The following is a 20628-nucleotide window of genomic DNA, read 5'->3' as shown; positions in this document are numbered from 1 at the left end:
AAAATAATACTGAATATGCAACAAACCTTGTTATTTATGATTACAGTATGCATATTTTTCAGCTAACTAGAGTAAAATTGTCTATAAAAACCAGTATCACAGACATAACTATACATGTACAGCTATTTTATTTCTCCAAAAGTATAGGAAAACTCTTAGGCTCCGAATATTTAAACTTGATTAAGGACAATTTCATCACAAACTTTACCAGTACATCTATTTTATTTCTCCAAAGGTATAGGAAAACTCTTAGGCTCTGAATATTACAACTGATTAAGGACAATTTCATCACCAACTTTACATGTACTTCTCTTTTATTTCTCCAAAGGTATCAAGAAAACTCTTAGGCTCTGAATATTTAAACTTGATTAAGGACACTTTTATCACAAACTTTACATATGAGTTAGCTCACTGTCATTTCAGATTTTAAGTACATTTACACACTGCAGACTTTGAGTACTTTAAACTTTAAATAAGTCACTGTCACTGCAAATGTTGAGCACTTTTACTCAATCAAGAAAACCATCATTGCAGACTTTCAGTTCTTCTATCTCCAACACCTACACTGCAGGCTTTGAGTACTTTTGTAGATGTTACTGGACAATCTAGCTGGACATATTCAGTCAGCCCTGCATCTCTCCTGGAAGCTAACACAGCTGATCTGATAGCTTTCTGGACGGTTATAGCCAGCAACAATGGGGGTTCTCCTATACCCTGTAATACCAAAACAACATGTTATAAAATTCCACAGAATCTCTTTGATATATTTATTATCATTTTCCATATATATATATATATATATTTCTATTTTTTTTTTTTTAAATCACAACTGTTTTTTGAAGTTTTTTTGTTAATTTTAAGTACAACTTTGTATATATATATATATATAAAAAAAAAATCCCTCCTGGGTCAGAAAACTCCCAGGTGGCAATTCCAGTCAAATATTTCTATTTCTTCAAATTAAGATTTAAAATCTCTGAAATGTTTTCTTATTTTCTTGATATTATTGAGAGGAGCTGTTACTGAAAACTTATAGAACTGACAAGACTCAAAACCCTTCGTTTGTACCAAATTAGCAATAGTAAATAAAAATTATTCAATGTGTCAATTCATTTAGGTACTTTCTTAAATTTTTCTAAATTGGTTAGAATGAAGCTTCATTTTATCCATGGAGTAAACAGCTTGTTTATATCTTAGACACGTAGACAGCTTGCTTTTACCTTAGAGGAGAAGACAGCTTCTTTTTACCCAAGGAGTAGACAGATTGTTTTTACAGGTTTAGACAACTTGTTTTTACTTTTGAGGAGTAAACGGCTTTTTTTTTTTACCTTAGAGTAGTAGACAGCTTATTCTTACCTTAGCAGAGTAGACAGCTTGTTTTTCCTTTTAAAGGAATAGGCAGTTTGTTTTTATCTTATATTTCACAGAATGGTTTTACCTTAGAGGAGTAGACAGCTTGTTTTTTTTTTTTACCAAAGTAGAAGACATATTGTTTATACAGGTGTAGACAACTTGTTTATACTTTTGAGGAGAAGACAGCTTTTTTTTATCTTATAGGATGAGACAGGTTGGTTTTACCTTAGAGGAGTAGACAGCTTCTTTTTACCCAAGGATTAGACAGATTGTTTTTACAGGAGGAGACAACTTGTTTTGACTTTGAGGAGTAGGCAGGTTCTTTTAACTTTTAAGCAGAATACAGCTAGTTTTACCTTATAGGTAAAGCACCTTGTTTTTACCTTAAAAATGTAGACATCTAGCTTTTACTGTATAGGAGTAAGCAGTTTGTTTTTTTCCTTAGAGGAGTAGACACATTGCTTTTACCTTTGCGGAGAGGCAGCTTATTTTTACCTTAGAGGAGCTAATATCTTGTTTTTACCCTTGAAGATAAGCTTATTTTTACCTTGAAGGAGTAGACAGTTTGTTTTTACCATTCAGTTATAGACTTGTATTTACCTTAGAGAAGTGGACAGTTTGTATTTACCTTAGAGGAGTAGACATTGTTTTTATCATTTATCATTCAGTAATAGACTTGTATTTACCTTAGAGAAGTGGACAGCTTGTTTTTACCTTTCAGTAATAGACTAAACTTGTATTTACCTTAGAGGAGTAGACAGCTTGCTTTTATCATTCAGTAATAGACTTGTATTTACCTTAGAGGAGTAGACAGCTTGTTTTTATCATTCAGTAATAGACTTGTATTTACCTTAGAGGAGTAGACAGCTTGTTTTTACCATTCAGTAATAGACTAAACTTGTATTTACCTTACAGGAGTAGACAGCTTGTTTTTATCATTCAGTAATAGACTTGTATTTACCTTAGAGGAGTAGACAGCTTGTTTTTACCATTCAGTAATAGACTAAACTTGTATTTACCTTACAGGAGTAGACAGCTTGTTTTTATCATTCAGTAATAGACTTGTATTTACCTTACAGGAGTAGACAGCTTGTTTTTACCATTCAGTAATAGACTTGTATTTACCTTAGAGGAGTTGATATCTTGTTTTTACCTTAGAGGAGTAGACAGCTTGTTTTTATCATTCAGTTAAAGACTTGTATTTACCTTAGAGGAGTAGACAGCTTGTTTGTTGGGACAGTCACTGAGCAGAGTCACGTTGAAGTCATTAGGTAAATTCCTAACATAAGGAAGACTATAGTTACTAGGACCAGTACATTCAATTTCTCCATTGCTCTTCATTTTCCATTCTTCTAGTGCCACCATTCCATATCCCTACAAGATACATCATTATTAATCATGCAGTTTGTAAATATCACATCAAAAAGATTTACAAAGAGAACTCTGAAATATAACAGCAGTTTACTCTTGCAATTTCTTTTGAAAAAAAAGTGTTTATTTGGGAATTAATTTTGTGAAGGTTTAAGAATTAATGAATAGTATTGCAGAGTTGTTTATTGTGGTATTGTATATGAAACTGGCTGCATGCTTAGCAAGAAACAAGCAGTGGAGCATCCCCTTACAAAAGAACACACTGAATTTAATGTAAATTATTGCTGCTGATAAGCATACATTCCCTCCGTCACCCACACACTCAACTCTATTGGCAGGGAACAAAAAAAGGCGGAACAACATTATTATAGACAGAAACAATGTAATAAGAAGCAACTGTGAATTTTTTTCATGGCAAAGATGGAATTGTAGAGTAAATTCCCTTTGTAATCTAGACCAACACAAAATTAAGATAAGCAGGATATCAAATAACAGACTTACTTGTAGAAATGCTCCCTCTATCTGTCCAACATCAATTCCAGGATTTAAACTTTTACCAACATCCATAACAATGTCCGTGCTCAGAATCTAAAATAAACCATAAAAAGATTCAGCTTTTTAACAGATAAAAATGATCCATTAGAAAATACTAACTTAAAGCATAAAATTAATCAGTTTCCTTGAAATAATACATGGTACTTTCTACAGGTGCTAGCACAATTCTCAGTATAATTACTATAACAATAGATACATATACAATATATCTACAGAGGTTATACCAGACCTGGTGTTCTCCTGAGAGACAATCAATCTCCACCATAGAACAGGCTGCTCCAAATGTGTAGTAGAATATTCCACCATCACCAGGACTAGTAAAAAACAACAGTCATTCAAATAATGATTTAATTCACATGTATACTATTGTGAATAAAAAAAAGATAAAATCTTTCAATTTTTGTCTGATCCATTGCTCATTTTTGTCTCAGGATGTGAATTACAAGCATATGTTTTTTTTATTGTATAACCATGCATTATTGAATACAATTGACTTTAGTCTTTAGAATAAGGTCGGGTGTTACATTTCTAAACAGAGGGAAAATAACAAAGATTTACCTTCCATGACCCATTACTGATAAGCTTATCCTGTTAAGGAAGGCATCTACTACCTAAAAGGTGATTCAAAAATAGATTATACAGATGAACCTGAATAAGCAGAATTTGCAGCAGTTTATTTTATTTTATTTCAATTTAAAAATATAATACCCGGTATTAAAGATTTAAAAACATACTATTTCTTCCCAAGTTGCATGTGGTTTCTTTTCCTTTAATGGTTGGAGTCTGCTTAGTAATTCTTTACATGCATTCTACCATGAAAAACAAAGAAATGCTAAATACATCCTACTTTTCAATATATTTTGACTATAAAAGGTTTCAAGAATTCCATAAATCAGGAAAAAGGAAATGAGTAAAATTGATCACTGATGGATTCTCGAGCCCTCCTTACCAGCACAGCAGCCCCTATGATGTCTGTGGTACAACTTCCCATGGTGGAGCCGGCATTGGCCACTGTCTGTGTCGAGTTCTCTGCTGTGTAGATTTTACTCAGAGGTATACCAAGGGCTCTGGAGGCAATCTATAATGAAGTCAAAAAAACATAATTTCTAGCTCCCTCTCTGGGCCTGATGGGTTGGGCTATAAAATCTATGTTTTAGTTTTAAAAAACACTAAATACTTTTTTTTAAAACATTGCTACAAACTTGTCACTAGCCAATTCTATTGATTTACATTATTACCCCTACTTTATTTCTGTTATAAAAAGGGAGTTCTGATGATAGTATAAAAGAAGTAGGCACCTGTAAGAGTTTCATGTTTAGACCTTGCCCCATCTCACAGCCTCCATGTGACAAACTTACAGAACCATCCAAGTATACATGTATTAAAGCATTGCCCTGTAGATAAAGGTTAAAGTCAAAACTTTATTTCTCTCAGTCTGCTATACTACCATTTCATTTCCACTGAAACTTGTCTAATCTGAACTCCACTAGTACCTAATATATATTGGCTGGATTAGACAACATTGCTATTTTAACAACATCTCAACAATTGAATTTACTGAAAGAACTTTTAAGTTAAGATCAGATTAGGCAGAATTTTGAATTACACAATACCCAGATAGATTAAACAATAAGTTACACTATAATTTCATAAATATACTTTCTACAACATTTTGGTGCATAAAAGTGGGGACAAAATTAATTTTTTTGAATTTATACCATGAGCTGTTTCCAAAATTTGTGGAGCACACAGATATATTTTAAAAGAGTATAACCTGGTTAAGGAACGGAAGATCAAACCCAATCTTAAATCTGACTGCCATCGTAGCTAGCCCCCTCTTTCTGTGTTTGGATTTTCTGAAAATGAGGAGGAAAACAAACTAGATAAAATACTTTCCCTCTCATACTAGAACGTATATTTTTCCAAGCATGTAACTACTAGTATCCTGTTGAAAATTGCCATGAATGAATGTACATGTACATCTCTTACTCATTAAATGCAGCGACTTCTGCCTCTTTTTTGGTATACTGGGCCTGCTCCTGGCATTGGTGCCACGCCTTCAGCATGTTTGTGTCCTCAACTGGTAGTTTGGTAAATGGTACAAATCCAGTCTTTGCAAAATTAACTTCCTGAACCTAATTAAAAATACATGTACATGTAAAGGATTCTAATCTTAAAAAAAACTTTTTTCAAAAGCAATCTCAAATTAGAGCTAATAAACTTGTAATATGCCTTGTGTTAATTGATATATGCATAAAATTAGAAAAATAAGTGAGTTACCTGTTTAACAGGCAGTTTCAGGGTATGTGCAATGTGATCTATTATTGTTTCCATGGCAACGTATGCTTGTGGAACCCCAAATCCTCTAAAGGACGTATTAGACACAGTGTTTGTTCTACACAGCTTACCCTCAATGTGGACGTTAGGTATGGAGTAACAACCCTCCAGGTGGTCCACGGTACATTCCAAAACCTGTTATAATCATAGAAACAGAAATGAACTGTATACCAAATTTATACACGGTTGAAAGAAATGTAACTTTTTAAGTATTTATTTTCATTGGTTTCTTTAGAGAAGTATCTGAAAATGTTCAAATGTTAACACATATATATACCGATATTGTGTTGATAAAAATGCAATAAATTTGTTATGTATAAAACAAACAGACGGACGGATAAACAGGAAGTCACCTGAAAGATTGTGCTAAAATTTCAGTCATCTGCGATGAACAGTTGCAGGTGATAAAACAGAAAGACTAAACAGGAAGTTGAAATCGGATTGCCTTACGTATGACTGCCTAGATTGTGAAAATAGGTCCGATGAGAGCATTTGTTACAGCATTTGAGTAAACTTTGACATGTAGACTTTCTATTTTACCACCTTTACAAAATCCCACCTACATTTAAATGAATAAATGCAAGACGCAATGATGGTACATGTATAAGGTATTAGAAAATTGTAAAGAAACCTGTAACAAAACATATTATACTGAGTTTGTTAAAGTTCACAACCTATAAAATGTTGCTTAAACTCTATTGATTTTCCAAAAGAAATAGATTTTGTAAGTAAAATTAAACAATCAAAGAAATTATTACAAGGCAAAACTGGAAGAAAAAAGACACCTCAACTTGGCAAATTACATGTTTAAAGAAATTATATAGACATATATGTCATAAAGAGTTATCCCTCTTTTCAGAGTATCAATGAACCTTAAATATAAAATACATGAGACAGAGACCTTGTACTTAAACAAATAAGGATGACGTTTTCCTGTAATGGTCAAATCATCCTTCCTGGTTAATATCCCTCGCACAGGGCAACCATTCCTTAAGACAAAAAATGAATTAAATATTTACCAAGATCAACATGCAATTTATTAAGAATTTAGAAATAAGACAGCCTTAATTTATATTTTGACAATGATTTATTTCAAGATGAACTTAGATCTAATGGCAAACAAAAATTAATTTTTAGATTATGCTAAGTTTAAGAATAGTAGGAATAATATGTTTATACAAAGAAAATATAAAATGAATGTTGCAGAAAAGAGTTTTTACAATTAGGAAATACTTTCAAGTATATAAAAAAAATCATTACTACTGTTTAACTTGTCAGAGTAATTTTGGAAAATTCAATTCTTTGAAAATCTTGAATTACTACTTGTTTTATCTTTTCCCTTTAATCCGCAGGTAGAAAATTACGCGGATTTCTCAGACTGTCTTTATATATGCTTTGCATTTATATTAAGTACACTTGGAGAAATTTCCGCAGAAAATTTGTGACTGCGTACATAGCGTAAATTAATACCACACGGAAAAAAGTTTCAGTCTTATTTTCATTGAATGTAAGATAATAAGATTTGACTTCACTATAGAGCTACTAGTGGAAAAGCCCTCAAGTAAACTGAACCATGCCTACCTTTGAGCGGCTAGAGCTACAGGAGCACAGATCTTCACCGGCTGAGTCTCCTTCCCTCCAAACCCCCCTCCTGATATAAAAACAAAACATAGCGGGCATCAACCTTTTAACTGATGTTAGATTATATGTACACTGTACTTTAAAGCTTGACTAATCTCTGGAAATTGTCTGAATTAAACAGCATTTAAAACAATTGAATTAAACAAGATTTCGGATTAAACAATTTTGGATTAGACAAGTTTCACTGTACTTTAACAATCACAAACATATTTAGTAATAATATGTGTTTACTCACCAGTTCTTTTATGACGAACAATAACTCGATTGATTGGTATGCCCAAAGTTGAAGCTACGGATTTCTACAAGGATATGTAAGATTTAGAACATATAGTTGCTATGGATTTATAAACAAAATTATTCCAATTATTCATAATATCCTCATATGACAACAATTTACATATAAACACAAACCTGAATAAAGGCAGGAGACTGGTGAGTAACAAACATTTCTATCTCATGCTGTTCCCTTTTGGGGACCCCAATGGCTCCAATGGTCTCCATATAAAACTGTTCTTGAGTTCCGGTGCATACAGAGCCCTCAAGGATTTGATCCGAAACTGTAAAGCCCTTGGAGACATCTCCACGACATCTTGAAATTGTCGCATCAAAGAAGGAATCGGAATTAATGGCATCCTAAAGAAGCAGAAAACAAGAGGCCCATTGGCCATATCGCTCACCTGAGAAGCTTTGACCATGCTATTCTTAACCAGATTCCCACCTTGTAACACTTATTGTGACCCCATCGTAACCCACAGGTCATAATTTGGACAATTTAGAATCTACACTACCCCAGAATGCTTCCACATGTTTCAGTATTTCTGGCCCAGTGGTTCCTGAGAAGAAGATTGATTTTTTAATGACCCCACCCTATTTTTGTCTTTTCTTGATTATCTTCCCTTGTGAGAAGACCTGGCCCTTCATTTTAAGAATTTAAATTCCCTTTACCCAAGGATGCTTTGTACCAAGTTTGGTTAAAATTAGCCCAGTGGTTCTTGAGGAGAAGTCGAAAATGTGAAAAGTTTACAGACTGACAGACAGACAGACCGACGATGGACAAAATGTGATCAGCAAAGCTCACTTGCGCCTTCAGCTCAGGTGAGCTAAAAATGGATAAATTCATTATCAAATATTTCAATGTCTATACTTTATCTGTTTGAAATCTTATTTTTAGCACATTAGAAATGGTATTCATGTCTCAAGTAAGGCCTAATGATATACTGCAGTATCAATACCTCAATACTTAGAATCGGCTTCAGCTCCTCATACTTAATCCTGACTTGCTGAGCTCCATGCTTTGCCTGTTCTCTTGACTTTGCAATCACAGCACCTACTGGCTGTCCCCAGTAAACTACCTATGTAAAACAAATAGTAGTCAGATGATATAGTTGTACTTTATGATAGGCAGATGTGTTTGTCAAACACTGACGCCTCAAACTCATAGGCAATGTTCAAATTTTTAAAAAGTGGGTCAGATGTCAATGTCAAGATTATGAGGTCAAAAATATTGGTATCCAAAGAAAGGTCTTCTCAAAAGAAAGTTAATTTTGAAATTTGAAAACTATTACTCAAGCTTTAAAAAGTTAAAGTCAAGGTTAAAAGTTTAAAAGTAGATCCATGCCAAGTTAAAATCAAGAGTACTAGAATTTTGGAATCTAAAGCTAGGTCCTGTCAAATGTGAAATATGAAAGCCCTAGCTGAAACCATTTAAAAGGTTTGTCCAAGTTTTTAAATGCTACTTTAAGTTCAAGGTCATGACATAAAAATGTTTGAACCAAAAAGCTATGTCACAAGGAATACAAAGATAAAATATGAATATCCTATCATTAATCATTGAAAGTTATGTCCAAGTTTATAGTTGGCTTAAAAAGATTCAATAGTAGGTCAAACTCAAAGATCAAGGTCTTGAGGTCAAGAAATGTCAGTACATATCCAATGTAAGGTATACAAATAAGAAAGCCCTAGTAAAACTGCTTGAAAGTTATGGCTAAAGTAAAAGTTTCTGCAAACAAATATACAGACAGACAACAAAATATATCTCCTGGAAAAAAATTTTCCAGTTAGAACACACACATCTTTTTTGCATATTATTAAATATATCAGTAAAACCTCTTTGGAAGCAAATAATTCCTCATCGCAGACAATCATTCCCCACATGTTGCTGCCAGGGACAGACGTGTGGTCGATACAGTCCACCACCCCCGGGGAATCCCTGGCACCTGACCAGTCTACACTGACAAGCTTAGCCCGCGCCACATTGCTCAAGACCAGGCAAAGATAGAGCTCATCTACAGGTAGAAGCCAGACGTTACAATGTTCAATAATAAAAATATCAACATGCAATTACAGAACCAAAACCGCACATAAATATCAAAGCTTATGCCATTTTTTGAAAAAAAATTTCAATTGACCTCTCTTGACAAACTCAAATCTTTCTTTAACCTCCATGAAACTATTTTTTCTTTTCATTTTTAATTTTTTTCTCATCCCCAAAAATAAAATATTAATTTTCTTTCATATACTGTAGACATACTTTTTTCCAGGGGGTCATCCCCTCAATTTCTGTTTAATAAAATATTTTAATTTTCGTTACATATATTATATACGCTTGGAAAATTTAGCAAAATTTGATATTAATACCACGAAAAAAGTTTTTTATTTTGAAAATTTAGCATTGATATTGATATTTTTTAACTTAAGTCAGGAGAAGGCAAACAAACATAATTTAATAAAGACGTCCTTAAAACAGCATGGCAAACCCACTCTGGAATGCTGGCATGTCATCAATAAACATGGCCTGTCCTGACACCAGATCCTCGGCGGTGGTTTGGGGGATCGGCCTCCACACGGGGTCAGACTGGGGCTGGTCAACCGGGGCACTATCAAAGACAATGTTAGACCTACACGGCTCTGGTTGTGTCTGGATAGGGAGCCTCTCCTCCATGGCTTGCTGTATAAATATTCAAAGTATTAAGGATCATCATCATTCTTAAATAAAATTCTGTTTTATATACCATTGACTTTAAAAAAGAAATATAATTTGTAATTTAAATGACTTAAATGTATACCTCGCAGAGGAAAACTTTTAAATTGTATCAAATTGCATTTTATACAGGAATATTCATTTATCTCAGCAAAAGTTATCTCCCTTATCAGGGGGGCTAGGAGCCTTAAATGTATTCCCCATGACTTTGAGTCATGCTTGACACATGCATACACGCCTAAGACTTACTGTGTTTACTGAAGTCTGAACTTTCTTTATGAAGCCGAGAGAGAGAAGCAGTAATTCCTCCTTGACTTCTACTTCTTCCACAAAAAATCCTTCTCTCAGTAGATTTTCTAGTTTAGCAAACGAGAGACTTTTCCATGTCCTAATGAGAAAAAACAATGACTTAAAATACAAGTATATAAATAATAAAATCTATTAATGTACATGTAAATGTATTCCCAATGTCTACAAGTAACAAAATCAAGGTCTTGTTATAGGAAAAAAAAAAACAAGTGTAAGGTCAAGTTATGCATGACTAAGTGTTAAATTTGTGAACAAATTGTTGTTATACATGTATCATTGAGATCAGATTATGAAATTGGGGGGATATTTAAATTTTAATACTTCTGACTCTTTTTCCATTCAAATGCTTAAAGATAAAGGACAAACTTATCTTCAACATTTACCTCTCAGCATCAAACAAATCATCAGACAAGACCACTTTTACAAAATGCTGAGTAAATCCTCCAAAACAAGCAGTAAAATGTTTCACAACTCCCATATGGGTGATGTCTAACACCACAGCACAACTGACCCCGATATCGTCATAGCCCCGTCTGTTTGGTTGTTTGTAGAATATGACATTCTGAAACTAGACATTAATATAACCATTAATGTAGAGGACCCAACATTGACAAGCTTACAAGAACAGAGGATACACTGTAAATGTGTACTAGTCATACCTCTTTGTGGAAGGGTATATGGACATTCAGTACAAGTTCCTTTGCTGTTTGTTCATCTGACAAATACTCTTCTACTGTTAACTTGTGTAATGCTCCTGATTAATGACAAATGAAAAGCATACTAGTAAATAAAATATTCTGAATGATCAAAGGACCTTTGTCTCCTACAGCCTTTTAATGGAGTTTTCCAGTGTATATATAATGTAAAACTTTGAATGTTCATTGCAGTCCCTCCTTACCCCCTGGGATCATGTTTTTAAACTTGCATCTTCGTGAGGATGCTTCTTCAAAAATTAAAATTTTGTGCCCAGTACTTCTTGGGAAGATTTTAAAAGATGTCATTAGTTTTCCCCCTATTTCATAAATACATGTATCCCCCCCTGGAAGAAGGAGTGGCTCTTCATTTGAACAAATTTAAATCTCCTTTTCTCACCGGTAGTTTACAGATACCAGATGACACTTTACTTTATTCCATGATTTACCTGCATAACTGATTTCTTACCGGTGATGTCCATTAGAGTAACAGTGGCTTCTAAGGCTACAAACAGCGGGGTCATGTCAAGGTTAGTACCCTGGCAAGCTAAGTGACCACCAATAGTCTGTAATAAAGTGTTAACATCCAACTGTACAAATCTATAATAATTAAACAAAATCAAATAATAGGATGTGATTTCATGTGAAAGATGCTGAAGTAAAAGAGAGAAAGAAAGATTTTATAATTATTGTGTCTCATGCATGACAAATCTTGAAATTGATGTCAACAATTAATTTTCAATCCAATATCTACCATTCTATGATGTAAAATCACTGCATACTTCAATAAAATCAGTCTTCTAACAATGCAAGTATTGTAAACTCACTGCCACATTGCGTATCTGGTCAGTGGCCAGCCATCGAATACAATCCAAGAATGACTGCAACACCTGTAATCTGTTTGTATCTATAAAATACAAATAATTGATTTATAAACATTTCATATTTTTAGTATTTAGGAAAAGGATTTTTCAAATATGGGATTAATTGATTTTCAAAAGCACCCCACAGTAAGATTTTATGTTCACAATCTTTTCCCTCCAATCACTGTTACAACAGGAGAGTTGTAATTCACTCCTCCAGCAAAAGAAAGAATAAAAATCATAACAAATTTGTAACTAAATTGTCCAATAAAGTCAATTTCCATTCTAGTAGTTTGGTAGATAACAATACTAGAACCAAACCTTTACTGGACAGCTTGGCCTTTATTAGGTACTCCTCCATTACACTGAAGGTGACAGCACCCCCAACATCTACACCTGTGTCACTGACAGACATCTTCTGTAGATCAAAAACCTGATGACAACTTATAAAACAACCACCCTTTTCTTTTCTCGTTATTTGCTTCCCTGTAAAATTGTAAAAAAAAAAAAAAAACTTTGGTGGTTTTTATTTGCAGATGAAGATTGAACATCTCATTTGTATGTAATATCTTCATCAAATTGCCTTCTAGGCATTGCAGAATAAAATCTACAGAAAGAATTCCAAAAATAAATATAGTATTTTGCAGGTTTTTTTTAATTATTATTCTTTTAAATTTCCAGTAAACTGTTTTTTTTTTTTTACAATGATATCCCAAATCTTAAGATAGAATCAAAGTACTGTGAGTACCCAGAGCTGTGCCTCCAGCAACAAATCGGGCTGTTGGGTTCTCTGACCAAGAAGTTTTGAGATGTTCCATACTGAATGGAACAATCCAAGTGGTCAAACCAGATGTCAGTGAAAGCTTATTATCAGGAGGTTCCCATTTCTACAAACAGAAAACAACTGGAAATCAAAAATGTCACTGAAATTCGAAAAATGTATACTGTACATATAAAAAGTAGTCTAGTCTGATTCAAAAATCTATTTTATGTATTATACATTATTTTAAAAAATAACTAACACATCTTTCTTTAAAAGCTGCATCTGAAATTTTCCTTCAGCAGATGGAAGGATGGTAATTTACAAATCTTACTGACCTTTAGTTCTGGAGGAAAAATAGCAGCTTGAGTAGAATCCATTGTCTTGTATTCTGAGACATTTTCATCACCTTCCTTTAATTAATAAACATTATAAAAGTAAATTAAATACTAAATTGAAACTTTCAAAATAAATTTGGCAGAACTTAATTTTTTTATTTAAAAATGCAGTAATTTTAAATTAATTCTAAAGAATGAAAAAAAAAATCAAACAATTTACCAATTTTTTTGCCTCTGATTTGCAACAATTTTCTCCCAAAGGGCAATCCTAGAAATACATAAGAAACTGTTAAGGTTGCAATAATACAAGTATAATTTAATAACAGATTAAAATATAATAAAATAACAAAGTATTATTATTTCAATTTTTTACCATTTTATTTGTCTTCAATACTTACAACAAAAGGCTTCAATGAATCCAAAATAGGACGATACCCAGTACATCTACACAAATTTCCTGGAAAAAAAATTATAAAGATACAGCAAGTCACTTTAATAAATCAAATTGCAAATCCTAACATTTTTCATAAAAAAATCACAAAAATGTACATGTGATTGGTCTATCAATTTAAAAGCTGTTAAAGAAATCAATTATATTAAAACCTTCGATGGCTCTTTCCACGTCATACTTGGTAGGTGATGGGTTATTCCGCAGTAAACAAGAAAGGGAGACAACTATTCCAGGAGTGCAGAACCCACACTGAATTCCATGGCTTTTTACCAAACTTTCCTACCATAGATAATGATATTTATAGCATCATCAGTGTGCTTAGTCAGAAATTCAACATTTGACTTTCAAAGAATTTTGTAAAAAATTTTCTTTTTTTTCAAAGCCTAAAAAATTGAATTATATATTTTTCTACCCATATAAAAATTAAATTACACTAGTGGTTAATTTGATTGTAGAGTAGTTGCCTGAGACAAAACTGACTGTATATATATTACCTGAATTGGATGTAAGCCAACTCGTGGTGTACCTATACCCTCCACTGTGGTCACAGCACATCCATGTAGGTAGTATAATGGGGTGATACAAGCATTCACAGTCACATGTCTGTAAGGTCAAAATACACACGTTCATATTAAGGCAAATGTAAAAGTATGCATATGGGTATAAAACAATGAAGTGATACAACCATTCTCAGTCATGGGTCAAAGATATTCATGAATGCAACAACAAATGCATCTATCTCAAAATAAACGTACAAATTTTTGCAAAGAGATAAAAAAAAAATCACATTAAAGAATATTCTCAACACAATTAAACCCAGGTCAATATGTTCCTGTTTTTGTATAAACAATAGAAGCATGACTGCCATACTCTTCATCAGAAAAGGCATAGAAAGAAATGCAAATCACATGTGAATATGTAAATCTTGATACAAGGTTCCTTGCTTATTATAGAAAATTATATATTATTTCAAAGGTTTTGGTCCCACCCTAAGTCTCCAGAAAATTGAAAGGGCAAGGTCAATGAAGTTTTAATTCTTTTTGACTTTTACATGCAGGTGTACCAAAATTAGTTAAAAAATTAAGAAATGAAACTAAAAACTTCAAAAGCTTACACATTATTTTCAAAAAGACTTTTAAGCCTATGTCACCACTGTGTCTTATAATTATATATACATGAAAAACTTAAATGATCAATGACTCTTATTTATACTATATATCAAGTTCAATCAATCCTACCTCTAGCAAAAATGAAACTATACTGTATTGCTAGACAATGTAAGATAAAGTTCAACATTTACCTTATTTTTTGTAATTGGTGGTCAAATTTTGACAAAATAACTGAGCATGCTCCACACCCACCCTGTCCACAGGCATTCTTGCTTCCTGTTAGGTGCACTTGTACTCAAGTTAAGGAAGGTAGAATCAGTGAAAAATTTCAAATATGTGTACTACATATAAATCTGAAGGAAATTTCAAATAGAATTTTAGTTCAAAACAAATTTAACGAAAAATTGCTTTATTACAAAAAAACATTAATTAGAGAGTAAAAAGGATACATCTGTTTCTGAGAAAAAACAACAGTTTTGTTCCATAATCTATATCATTTTCATTTAGCTCAATCTGCAAAAAAAAAATTCTTTAGCATGCATTTACCGGTATCCATTTTAAGCAATATCTTAATTTTAGTATGCCATGGCTTTGTGTTTTGATCATCTCACTTTCAAATGGAAGGTTTAAATTATCAAAGATAACACTTGATTAAAATTAATTTAATTAATTAGCTTAAATTTTGAGCTAAATGTACCAATAAAAAATCTTACTTTTTTGCCATTAACAAAAAACATAAGTGTCCCCATGGTTCATATATTTGGGATCAAAGTTGTTTTCCCTCAAAATGAAGCTTCTGTTCTGCAAACATTCTCAAAAGACCCCTGAAGACCTGAAAAAGGCAATTCTGAATATATTTGTATGTAAGAAATTAATATCAGTTTGTCTAGCCGCACTTAAACATTTCCCCAAAAACTTTTTTACATTGTTGTTTATTTCTTAATTGTACTGAAATAAATAATGATAGACAAATAGAATATATTAAAATGAAATATTTAATTTAAAAAGTGTTTTAGAATTTTTGAATGGATCAAATAATACATAATAAATCTTGATTTTTCAAAAACTGTTTAATTCAACAATTCTAATATGTTATATAAACTGTACCATACCTATTACAATTTACCACAGAAGAATAACAATTTTATTAATCATAAAACAATAATTTTATTTACTAACTAAATGTTAAGTCAGAAAAACTTTAGAGGAAATGTAAATTGATTATATCTTGTATAAAGTACCATTGTCAAGCAATTCCGTGTATATACAAAACACTCCGCATTTTATTTTTGTATATAGCAATGTCATCCATATTTTTTACTTCCATAGATATATTTACATGCTTGGTTGTTCTGATGACGACAGTCACAGGTCAAAAACGGTCAACAAAATAAATTTACTGCTGCATTCTCATGGAGTGTAGGCGATCTGTTTTATACTTTTAAATTTTATCAAAAAAGTTAATAGAAAAAACTGGGTGTGACAGGTCGGCAGGGGATGCTCACTCCTCCATGGCACCTGATCCCGCCTCTGATGTTTTGAAGGTCCTTGTTTGCTGTGCTGCTGTTTTGTATTGTTTTATGGATTTTGATATTGAATACTGTTCGTTATCTCCATATCCTTTATTGATATACCAAGTTGTAAGCTATATGCATTGGCACAAGAACAGGCTATATACGTGCAACACATTTTTGGAGAAATTGACTATTTCGCTTTAATCAACCACTGATTCAATACAGCTCCTCAGCATTAATATTAAACAGTTTAATATTAATGCTGAGGAGCTGTATTGAATTTTAACAAATTGTCTCTTTTGCTTCTTAAACCTTCTCGAAACCTGTCATGGCTTCTCCGTAAAATGAATGTTATGCAAAATTGAAGAACGAGGGTATTGACAGCAATCGTGAATCAATAAGGATATTACAAAGCAAATTTTAGCAAAGATATGTTCCTTGATATGAATGCTGTATGAAATCAAGCAATTTCTATTAAGTGAAAACCTCTTTAAAAGCTGTTAGCTGTTAGAGCCTGAGAGGAGCTGTAGAGTACTTGTCAAGTGCATGTAAATATGTTTTACATATTAATTTTGGAATCTGTATTACATCAATGCATGCACTTGACAAGTACCCGTTTGAATTCAGGAAATTATAGCATTATAACATGGATTCAAACTGGTAAAATCTTTGCAATCATTGAAAAAAATTAAACTAGAGGTCTAAATGTAAAATATACCAGTCAGGCAGTCTGGTTTCGTTTCTGCAAGCTTTGCAATTGTTCGTAACCCGATCCCGATTTATTTTAATAAGGAAAAGATGAGGTCAATTTGGGTGACATTTAAATGCATATACTTGCTGTTATAAACTTTTTCTAAAACATTTGGGATTTTTAAAAAAATATTTACACCTAGAATATATATGTTAAATTAATTTATTTACCTTTCTTTCTTTATACAAGATTTTCATAAATTGATATCTTCTCAAAAGCCCAGCTGGTAATGCATGCTGATTTTCTATGCCCCCATAAACGAAGTGTTGGGGGTATATAGTTTTTGTCGTGTCCTTCCGTCTGTCTGTCAGTCTCTCTATTTGTCTGTCTCTCTGTCTGTTTGTACTTTGCATATAACATTTAGTGGAGCTATGACTTTCATATTTCACATGTGTATTCTTTGTGACAAGACCTTTCTTTGGGTACCACCGAATTTGACCTTTTGGCCTTGACCTTGGAGTTTGAGCCACTTTTACACACAAATTCCAAACTTTTTCTTTGGCCACATCTTTTGAACAGTAGATACCAAGGCATTTATATTTTACATATGTATTTTTTGTGGAATTAAAGACCTTTCATTGGATACCTACAATCTTGACCTTGACCTTTGAGATTTTCGTATTTACGAAATAACTTTACCTTGGCCTTAACTTTTGAGCGGTAAAGAATAGGTCTTTCATACTTCAAATATGTAATCTTTGTGAGAAGACCCCTTATTGGATACTAAAAACTTTTACCTTTGACCTTGCCCTTGGAGTGTGACCTAATTTTAAAAAGCAAACAATAACCATAACTTTTAAAGGGTTAAGACTAGTGCTTTCATACTTCAAATATGTAATCTTTGTGAGAAGACCCCTGATTAGATACTAAAACTTTTGACCTAGTTTGACCTCGACCTTGGAGTTTGATCTACTTTTTAAAATTTTTAACCTTGGCAATAAATTCTGAACAGTTAGGGTTAAGGCTTCCATATTTCACAAATGTATTCGTTGTGACAAGACCTTTCTTTGGACACCAATTACCTTTACCTTTTGACCTTGACCTTGGAGATTTTCATACGTATGAAAAACTTTAACCTTGGCCATAACTTTTGAACGCTAAGGGCTAGTGCTCTCATACTTCACATATGTAATCCTTGTGAGAAGACCCTTCATTGGATACCAAAAACTTTGACCCTTTAAGAAAAGTTTAATCTTCGCTATGTTGCAATACGGGGGCATATATACATATATGATGGCACTATGATCTTAAATCTAAAATATTAAAAGGTACGTTGTATATGTCCTTAATAGAATTTAAAAAAAAAGACAAGAGTGGAAACGTACGAAAGCCTACAAGGGTCAAATTAGAAAATGAATTGATGGGGAAAAGAAAATCTCGATGCTCGCTGATGACACTTCTCTTATATTAGATGGCAGTGAGAAATCTTTACAATCAAGTTTAGGTACCCTTAGAGATTTTGCAAAAATGTCCGGCTTACATATAAATTACGATAAAACACAAGTAATATGGATAGGTAGCAAAAAAGGTAGTGATGAGGTTTTATGTAAAAATCAATCTCTTGAGTGGGGAAAGAAAAACTTTAGGTTACTTGGTATTGAATTTGATATAGATTTGCAGAAGATACTTTCGAGGAATCTCAGTTCAAAGTTAGAAAACATAAAGAAAATGATAAGACATTGGAAACATAGGAATCTCACACCACTAGGACGATTAACAGTTTTGAAAACACTTTTATTGCCAACATTGAATCATATTTTTGCCTCCCTTCCAAATCCCACTGATTTATATATAAAAGATTTAGAAAACACCTTTTATTCTTTTGTAATGGGGAGTAATGCTTTTAGACTAAAAAAAGGAGTTTGTATTAAAGATCTTAAAGATGGCGGTTTCAAGATGATTAGTATTAAAGAGTTTATTATGTCTCTGAAACTTGTATGGATGAAAAATGTCATACTGCAAGGTAAATATTCATATCTAACTTTAGATTTAAAAAAAACAGTTTTTTGTGGAGAAGAATACATTCTCAAGAAAATTAAAGATGTAAAAAATATGTTTTGGAAAAATGTTTTAGAAGCCTGGCTATTTTTTTCTAAAAAATTACCAGAACCAGAAGCAAGTGCCTCTATGGAACCACTATTTTTTAATAAAAATATACTGATTGGCAAGAAAACAATTTTTTATAAGAAATGGTTTGAAAATAATGTATTTTTCGTAAATGATCTCTTAAGAGAGGACGGTTCCTTTATGGACATTAATATGTTTAAATTGAAATATGGAATCCATACAAACTTTCTTGAGTACAATGGACTTATAGCTGCTATCAGAGAATGGATGAAAACCAAAAATATAATTTCTATGCCAACTGTGTACATGCCATATATTACACAAAAAACATTCCGTTTATTAAATGCGAAGAAATCAAGAAATTTATATGAAATTTTGAAAAGCAATGATATCAAGCCTTTAGGTCAGACTAGCTGGAATAGAATTTTTAACTTGAATGATAGTGAATGGGAAAAAGTTTTTTCATTTCCTTTTAAGCTCACAAAAGATACAAAACTTCAGTGGTTTCAGTTCCGCATTAATCATAATCATATTAGCAACAAATTCCTTTTTACATAAAATTAAGAAAATAGATTCATACAAGTGTTCTTTTTGTGAAACTGAGACAGAAACTATTGAACACATCTTCTGGGAATGTGAAGTAGTACAAGACTTATTGAATAGTTTTGGTAGTTATTGTTTTAGAAAGATTCATATTAATGTTGTATATTTGAAAAAAGAATTCATATTGGGATCTTTTGCAAAATTAGACAAAATAAAATATCTCATCGCTCTTCAGATTAAATATTTTATCTACAGAATGAGATGTAGTGGTAAAAATCTCTCCTTGAATGAACTGATATCCTCCATCAAATATATGTATGAAATAAACAAGTATATTGCATATAAAAACAATAATCAGTTGACTTTTGACGAAGCCTGGAAACCCTGGAAGAATCTGTTTTTGTAATTTTTTTCTTACTATCTCTTCTCGCCCTCCTCTCTCTCTCTCTCTCTCTCTCTCTCTCTCTCTCTCTCTTATAAAAAATTTACAGAAAATGTATATTTGTATTGTATAAGTATGTATTAGAATCTGTAAATAAAAAAAAAAAAAAAAAAAAAAAAAAAACTAGAAAATGAAGAAAAAAAAATTAAGTCGTAATAACGACTTCTTATCTCGTAATAACGACTTTTTATCTCGTTATTACGACTTTTTATCTCGTAATAACGACTTTCTTAAGTCGTAATAATGACTTTTTATCTCGTTATTACGACTTTCTTAAGTCGTAATAACGACTTTTTATCTCGTAATAACGACTTTCTTAAGTCGTAATAACGACTTTTTATCTCGTTATTACGACTTTTTATCTCGTAATAACGACTTTTTAAAGTCGTAATAACGACTTTTTATCTCGTAATAACGACTTTTTATCTCGTTATTACGACTTTTTATCTCGTAATAACGACTTACTTAAGTCGTAATAACGACTTTTTATCTCGTTATTACGACTTTTTATCTCGTAATAACGACTTTTTAAAGTCGTAATAACGACTTTTT

At 32.3% G+C, this 20628-nt stretch overlaps 1 protein-coding gene across 1 annotated transcript; it reads right to left on the bottom strand.

Moving 5' to 3' along the window:
- Positions 1–500: 500 nt before the first annotated feature.
- On the bottom strand, positions 501–15602 carry LOC134260068 (xanthine dehydrogenase/oxidase-like). Its single transcript, XM_062742653.1, has 34 exons — positions 15473–15602; positions 15209–15272; positions 14951–15047; positions 14145–14253; positions 13803–13929; positions 13598–13656; positions 13420–13467; positions 13200–13274; positions 12850–12988; positions 12423–12587; positions 12066–12145; positions 11708–11804; positions 11206–11300; positions 10930–11114; positions 10487–10625; positions 10018–10204; positions 9364–9542; positions 8490–8609; positions 7669–7890; positions 7493–7556; positions 7198–7267; positions 6518–6605; positions 6116–6175; positions 5560–5751; positions 5269–5414; positions 5054–5135; positions 4578–4673; positions 4229–4357; positions 4014–4088; positions 3838–3890; positions 3509–3593; positions 3226–3312; positions 2560–2727; positions 501–714 (listed from the first exon to the last, which is right to left on the bottom strand). Exons 1-34 carry the CDS (start codon positions 15506–15508, stop codon positions 526–528), a joined length of 3807 nt encoding a protein of 1268 aa, XP_062598637.1. The 5' UTR covers positions 15509–15602; the 3' UTR covers positions 501–525.
- Between the last annotated feature and the right edge of the window lie 5026 nt (positions 15603–20628).

Source organism: Saccostrea cucullata, unplaced genomic scaffold, assembly GCF_032062105.1.
Source record: "Saccostrea cucullata isolate Sc308-1 unplaced genomic scaffold, CSIRO_AGI_Scuc_v1 ctg2263, whole genome shotgun sequence".
Taxonomy (NCBI): Eukaryota; Metazoa; Mollusca; class Bivalvia; order Ostreida; family Ostreidae; genus Saccostrea; species Saccostrea cuccullata.
Note: the sequence above shows the minus strand (reverse complement) of the source record. Positions and strands in the feature narration are given on the sequence as shown.